Source organism: Labrus bergylta, chromosome 2, assembly GCF_963930695.1.
Source record: "Labrus bergylta chromosome 2, fLabBer1.1, whole genome shotgun sequence".
Classification (NCBI taxonomy): domain Eukaryota; kingdom Metazoa; phylum Chordata; class Actinopteri; order Labriformes; family Labridae; genus Labrus; species Labrus bergylta.
In genome coordinates, this window is record NC_089196.1 from 3,280,661 (window position 1) to 3,288,519 (window position 7,859).

At 45.7% G+C, this 7,859-nt stretch overlaps 1 protein-coding gene across 1 annotated transcript in view; it reads right to left on the reverse strand.

Annotated features, from left to right (window-relative positions):
• Positions 1 to 1,914: 1,914 nt before the first annotated feature.
• Positions 1,915 to 7,859, reverse strand: part of txnrd2.2 (thioredoxin reductase 2, tandem duplicate 2) — a 30,566-nt gene continuing 24,621 nt past the window's right edge. The window contains exons 13-17 of the mRNA XM_065962779.1: positions 6,941 to 7,036; positions 6,321 to 6,413; positions 5,053 to 5,124; positions 4,802 to 4,899; positions 1,915 to 4,268 (exon numbers count right to left, since the gene is read on the reverse strand). Coding sequence (XP_065818851.1) covers positions 4,145 to 4,268; positions 4,802 to 4,899; positions 5,053 to 5,124; positions 6,321 to 6,413; positions 6,941 to 7,036 — 483 coding nt within the window. The 3' untranslated portion in view covers positions 1,915 to 4,144. The remainder of the gene's footprint in view (positions 4,269 to 4,801; positions 4,900 to 5,052; positions 5,125 to 6,320; positions 6,414 to 6,940; positions 7,037 to 7,859) is intronic.

Consider the following 7,859-nt stretch of genomic DNA (forward strand, 5'->3'; position numbering starts at 1 on the left):
CAGCATGTGTGTGTTTGAACGTGTGTCTGAGGGCTCTGCTCTTCCAGGCGAGGCTGCAGGGGCTCAAGACCTAAAATGACAAAAGGCCCCGTGAATGTCTGACTCACAGACAACTTGTCAGCGATCAATGGTGCTGGATTAAGACGGGGCGAGGAGACCGAGCGCTCCCTGACATGTTGACATGTTCTACTAAGTGCATTTCAAGGTGGATTTAGCCTGTTTGCTCCATTGTGGAGGGACAGGAGAGACACAATTGCTAAATGGGGGGCGGACGGTGGATGAACTTTTCTCCCTCTGTCTGGGTTATAAGGACTGACACTGGCCTTCTTTTCTCAGGGTGAGTGAGGCTGCTGTAGATCCTGAGGAGGTTCAGAGAGCTCCGTCCTTAACCAAACAAACAACCTGGAATTTCTGCCATTGTTGGTGCTACAGGGTTGAGTGACAGCGCCGCATAGCAGAGCTGCCTGTCAGCAGAAACGAGTCCAGGTCTAAGTGTGACCACCTCTTGAGACACTGCTCCATATTAATACAAATCCATGGAGCGTATAAGAAGACACACTGGAACAGAGCGAGGTCGTTATGGTTACAGAAAACGAATGAAATAATGAAAACTAAAAGATCAAAAACAGTTTCATTCACTGAAACTAAACTAAGAAGGTTTGCTTAGTTTTTGTCTTTGACACGAGCACACTGAGGGACACACAAGATTCAATATTTGTATTTGTCACATGCTCATACAGATGTGCAGTGAAATGTAACGACTGTTCCGCAAGGCCATGCAATAATCACTCAAATTACTAATAAATGTAAATACAGTGATATAGAAATATAAAAATAAATATTTGAATATACAAAATAAGTGTCTGGGTGTCAAAGTGCAATGTGCAGATTGGAATCCACAGACTGTCCTTTACGATTTATCTCCGACTGACAGCTGACAGAGGTGAAAACTTTCCCCTCTTATTTATTCAATATTTGACAGGGTATTTTTCAGAGAAGTTGCTTGATATCTTTCTCTGAACCTCTTCAGCTTTTGGGTGTTCTGAACCATCAGCCTCATAAATCGGTCGCAGAGTGAAAGACCTAGAAGCAGATTGTACAGGATGTTGATGTTTGTAGCTCGACTGCTTCAGCTACTGACTCCCAGATTTGCCTCAGAGATGTTTTTTTCTCTTTTAATTCAAACTTTGTGTCTCTGTCCTTTACTCACATTTTTTTTATTTCAGCAAAACTCTCACTTAAGGACTATGGTTTTATTTTATATTGAAGAACTTATCATTTCACAATAATGGGAAAAATATGCAGCTTCAAATCTTTTTATTTTGGAAGGCTTCCCCCCCTCTCAGTGTTTCACCCCACTTTGGGAACCAGTCTCAGTCTTACCTCTGCACACATCAATGCGAGCTGTTGGTAGTTTTAGCAAAAACCTTTATTTATTTGTCAGGAAATCAGAGGTATCAATCTTGATCTCTCTTTTCAACACATGAACAGGATAGATCTTTGCTTCTCTGCAATCCTCCAGGGTAGCACATTAGTTTTTAAAATATCATTTTGGCACTTCAGTGCAGTGTCAGTGATTTCTGGATTTCATGTGGGACTCGACGGCTTTGATTCTTATCGTCCCAAATTTCAAAGCTCCTTGCTTTTTTTGCAATTTGCCTCGTAGATTGTTGTTTCTCATCCTCATCGCCTTCTCTATGCTGCTGCCAGTTTTTTAAAGCGTATGTAAATATGCTGCTGAAAATGGAGTGCATTGACATGATAAAAAAAACAAAAAAAATAGACATGTCATTGTATTAATGTATCAGTCAAAGAGCGTTCTCTTATTGAGACATTATATGGTCCTACATTTTAATAAAGTCATTGAAGGCACCATGGGAACTCTGTCATTTATGAAGAAGACAGGAGACTCAGTCGGTGAGCATCATTACTTTAATGGTCACATTGTACGTTATTACTTTACATATAAATTATGCATAAAGAAGCTTAAACGGAAAATTAAACGTCTCTATTTACAAGTTCTAAAGTTGGCAGCCAGGTGACATCAGGCCTGCACTCCCCACGTTTTGGGTTTTAGTGCAGGTCATCATTAGCTGGCCGACCTGAAAGATGAACCCTGACCCCCCTTGGGCACTGCTGAGGGGCGGCTGACGCGGCAGGACTCGGGGGCCTGGAGAGACTCGATGAGTAGACGTTTTTCAAAATAAGACACATCAGTAATAAAAATATTTTAAATTTTGTGCGCGAGAGGCCATACTGTGTGAAAAAAAAAAGATAACGGAGCAGACGAGGAAACAGAGAAGGGAAGTAGAGGGTAAAAAGCAAAACAGACATTACAGTTACTCTGATGGCCTCGATAACTTCCCTCTCGGTGCCTCGGAGCCCACCCTGAGGTCTCTGAAGTGGATCGTTAAGCACAGGAACATACACACAATGCTACCGCTCCATGTTGTGTTGGCTGGTTGATTCTGTCCGTCTCTTGCCCGTCCTACCTTACCCCCCCCCCCCTCCTCTCCAGGCCCCTGCCGTGCAGCGCTGCAGCATGTGAGCCCTCTGTGCTCCGAGTGTGATAGAGTCAAGCTGTTCCTGCTGAGCGGAGGTCAGGGTCCTTCAGTCAGCACCTCGGCCCTGAACAGAGCACACAGGAATCCCCCCCCACCCCCCCTTCCCCTCCCTAAAGCTGGCCTGAAACTCGGCTCCCTCTCTCTCGCTCTCTCCTCCTGGCTTGGGTCCAAATAAACCTGGTACCCCTCTCTCTTTCTCCTTTTCCTCTCTCCATCTCCTGGCACACTGTCATTCCCCTCATCGAAACCATTAATCAGCCGCAGCAGATTAGACTTCACATGAAAATAAACGACGCCCAGCAGCCTCCTCATGGTTCCCCAGGTTTCTGTAGCAAACCCTCTTTATTGACAGCCCTCCTCCTCCTCCTCCTCCTCCTCCTCCTCCTCCTCCTCCTCCTCCTCCTCTTGTTAATAAACCCAAGATGTCCAGTGCAGCCAGCAGGTTGAGCACTCTGGCAAACTGCGGGGGTCTATTACTGCTTTATTGATATAAACAACCTGCCTTATCTTCCAGGGTGATGACTTGTAGGCCAAACCTGCCACCCATGTAAATACACAACAGATAACCCTTATCAGTCTGGCACCCTTAAAGCCAGTCTGCTTTGCAAACTTCATCCAAAAGTGCATATCTTTTATAGGGATTAAAGGGATTAAATGTGCAACCTGAACGTATTCAGGCGCACGTTTTTATCCACTCACTACCTTATCCCATCTCCCACTTCTGGCTCAGTGAGACACAGGGGAGAATAGGAGGGCAACAGTGCCACCTTTGGGTGAGGCTGGGTAGTGCAGCTCAAGCAGAGCTCTTACAATGGATGGGTTAGGTCGTCCTGTTCTGTTCTGTGCTGTGGCATCCACACAGCTTTTTTAAAAAGCACGTTTGTGACCCCACTGTCTTGAAGAAGGGGCATGGGAGGAGGAGGAGGAGGAGGACAGGGGTCTGCAGGGCCCTCGACAAGCCGCGGCTCCCATGGACAGGTCCTGGCTGTCTGACTGACAGGCAAGCCAACACACTGTTTGTGTGTGTCCATGGGAAATGGGGAGGTGTCACTGCGGCAGTGGGCCCTGGGGCTATCCATCAGTGTCATGGGGGGGGGGTGTATGGTATGTGTCACCTCCAAGACTAATGGACAGGAAGTACAGCCGGAGAAACAACAATATTTGTAGAATATATATTCAGAAAACTGCTCAGGCTCTGACCACGGTTCTCGTAGCGAGTCCAACAAAACCCCGAGCGCGGACTTTAATCCTGATTGATGAGCCTGTTTATTTTAGAGACGCTCGCTCTGCGCCCAGCGTTCTCACCGACCTGATCTATATCCCGGGCTGCTAGTGCATACACTCACAACAGGCTTGTATATGCTACAATCATAGTCGTTGCTGGTTATCAAATGACAACCTGGGCAGCCAGGGAAGAAACCCGGTTACACAAGTCTGAAACTGGCGGCCATTTTGGGGCAAATTAGATGGAGAGGGGGCAAAAAGAAAGAGCAGATCAAACCCAACGCTTATATCTCTCTACCGACACAGAGGGACCCCGTGTGTGCTCACTTCCTGTTCAGAGGCCGAGGTGCTTAACCTCAGCAGCCGGTTACCATGGCATCCAAACCAGAGCGCTTGGTGATGTGGACCTTGGTGAGCTCCTCAGCACAGGTTGGGTGGATGCCTACAGTCTGCAACAGGTGGGAATATGTAGCTCCGCACCTGATCAAAAATACAAAGAACCGTCATTCAGGATGCATTTAAACATAATCTCTCATGATGGACAGCTGGGGATTAATATCCTTTAATAAGTCGAGTCAGGTGTGGGTACTTTTGTTTTTACTTTACATAGAATTTGAATAATTGCAGTACTACATATTAGTGAGTAAAATGCTTTAAAGGAGCAATATGTAACTCTGACCCCTAGTGGTTAAAATGGGTAATGCAGTCTAAATTCTAAACATCGTAGAGAGCTGTCTCCCCCCTCCTCTCTAGAGTCGATGCTCACACAGGTCACCATGTGGTGGACACTGAAGCTTCAGTGTTTATCCAGCTCTGCATGGGTCTGTAAACCTTTCTGTGTTCTAACCTCTCTCCATTTTTCAAAAGCATCTCCAATATTGATCCTAGTTTGAGCACGTTTCTGCTCGTGGAGCTTATTAGAAACATGCCCAAGCAAAGAATCCACATTGTCCCGTGGTACATTAAAAAAAAAAAACAATCTACTTCAATCTTTGAGGATTCATTCAACTTACTGGAAGGCCAGAGCAAATCCCTGAGTGACTTCTCCAGCGTTAGGTCCGGTGAAATGCAGGCCGAGGATTTTCTGGTCTCCAGCCCGCTCACACACCACCTGTAGGAGGATGAAAACTGAACCATGAGTAGGGGTCCGGATTATATACAGGATGGGTACATATTTGTGTTTGAGTCCTTTAAGCAGCAGCCTGCTGCAGGATCCACTCCCTCCTGTCTGCATACACAAATGTTTAATCTCACATCAACAAACCTTTAAGTAACACTGGCTGGCATCGCGCTCAGCTACAGTGAACTCCAGAGGCTTGTAGAACGCATGGTAGACCTGCACAGGAAGTAAAAACACACGACAGATCATATGAACAGGAGACATGAGTTTTTCTAATCTGATCAGGATACTTCACAGAGACGTCAGAACTGACTAACATGCAGGACCACGATCTCGTCTTGTGCACATTTGATGAGTTCAAATCAGCCGACAATTTACTACTAAAAGAACTAAAAGAACATAAGGACGGCTCTGCAGAATAAAGGCAGTGTGGCAGATAAAAACAAAACACATTACAAGCCAATAAAAACGCCATTGATGTTAAAGGTGCACATTAATTTTTCAAAAGTGCAACATGAAATCTAGCGTCTCAATGTGACCTCACAAGGTTGATACCGATGATGCTATTGCAACAACTAAAACTGCTTTTAAAGCACTCATTCAAACAGGACGTGTAAAAAGGAGGTATGCTTGTTCATGATAGTGATTGATTTTCAACCTCCTCAGAGAGAGAGAGTGTGTGTGCACTGGGTTTTATTCAGCGAAGGGCCAACGTGCCGACACAAGTTGTTGGGGGCCATGCAGCTGTCGGAGGGCGCTGCTCGTCTGCTAGTCCTCAGATCTCCGCTCGCCTGTCATCACCCCATACACGCCTCAATCAGGCCTCCTGCTCGCCTGTCACTCACGCCGAGAAGGCCCCACCTTGTCTGCTTAACCATTTATCCAAAGGCCTGGTGCAGGTGTTGGCGAGCATCTGGCACACTGCTCATGTATGAAAGCAGGTTAAATACAGAGCGTGTGTGTCAATGTTTGTTGAGGGGTTATGGGACAGTGTATCTCTTTATAATGGTCGATAGCAGTGAAGACACTAACACTGTCTGGGTAACTTTCTTTGTTTAGCTCGCAGACATTAAGGAAACATGCTATGTTGAAGTGCTGGCTTCTCTGACAACAATGTAGCAGCCAGTATGTCCTCCTTCTAACTTTAGATTCTGCTCCTGAATGCTCTGGATTTGTTTGGACCAGAAAAGGTAGGAGGTTTTAAGGAGACCCCCCACACGGCCGTTTTGGACGCCCCTTGGTTTGCCAGATATGAGAGCAGTTATCAGGTCAAACCAACAGGTGTTGCAGCGATGGAAGCGGGCAAGAGAAGTGGTTCAGATAGAAGTGATAGTACCCGACCTGAGGAGCATTTATAAACTACCAGAGCTGTTTAATGCTCCACATGAAATCCCACCACACTACTGTCTTACCTCTATGCCGTCTTTTCCATGCCTCATCTCTGCCTCCTCCTCAGAGAGACCCACACAGCCGTACTCCAGGGGGGTGAACACTGTGGTGGCAACCTGAGACACACACACACATTACACCCAGAGGTTAATCAATAAAACGCAATAAACACACTTACGTGACGTTCAAATAATCGGTGAGTATGTTCTTCTTTTCTCTAGTCCTTGACTAAAACAGCTTTTATACACAAGGGGAGGAGCCGGCCGTCCCGTCCATGTAAACACGGCTCTGACAACAACACAGCCAGCAGGACTCGAGCTTCTCACTCATTGTAGACAGTCATGACTCAGAGACACATTTACACAAGAGAAGCTTGATTTCTGACATATTTATGTGGAACAAGTCACACCTTCTTCTGTTAAAACCTGAGAAAAACAATCTAATATCTAATCTAGATATACAGGGGAAACTTGATGCCATGAGTCATCTGGAGTAGAAGCCGGAGGAACAGGAAATGGTGAAGATGTATCAGAGACTCCGACCATAAAACTCCAAAATATTTAGAAAATTTATATTTAGAATAAAATATCAGGCTCAAAGACGTGTGTGTGTGTGTGTGTGTGCGTGTATGTGCGTGTCTCACATTGTCGTAGTTCATGAGCTCAGCGCTGTGACCGGCCAGTCTCCGGGCGAGAAGCTTTCCTGCTTTAATGGCCGTGGGGGTCAGTTCAGGACGACCCTGAAAGAAGAGACGATTAAAGAGACTTTGTCACATCTTAAAACATGAGACGCATTAGCTGCCTCCACAGTGAAAACAAACAACACACATGTAAACATGTCTGCAGCACATCAACCATACTGCACAAGATCTGCTTAAAAAGACTAGAAGATAAAAGATGAGAACACCAGAAGGCTATTGCATGACCCAAACAGCCTTAAGAAACATTGTTCAGGTGGGCACAAACAGGTTTTTTAAAACAGGTCAGTTTGCATTTGGGGATTCTGTATCGTCTGCAAGATGGTAAGAGCTCATACATAGGGGCCTAGCGGTTAGATAGCTCCCTATGTATGGCGGCTATAGTCCTGGCCAGAGTTCAAGTCCGACCTGTGGCTCCATTCCCCTCTTCTCTCTCTCCTGGTTTTTGGAGGGAGACGTTTCGGCCCTCCCTCTGAGGGAGTCTGCATCAGACAAGACGAGCAAGCTTAGATTTTAAACGTACCAGGCTGTCATCCTGTACCTGATGATGCTCTCCAACACGGCCTGGTAAATCAAAAACATGAGCTTATGATCAACTCCATGCACCCTGAGTCTGCATTAAACAATACAGTGTTTGAAGCTAACCAGAGAACAGAAGATCCTGTATGACCTCAGACAACATTACACTTGACAAAGAAGCTAATTGTTTAACTTAACAAAGCGGTAAGTTTAAACCTTCAGGTTCATCAGGTTTAATTCCTTCGCTGTGTGACTAAAGCGTAAATACTGCAGACGAGCGTAAAAAAACAAACACTCAGTGAACATCGACCACAAGCCAGTGACTGACACTTAAACCGTCTAGCAC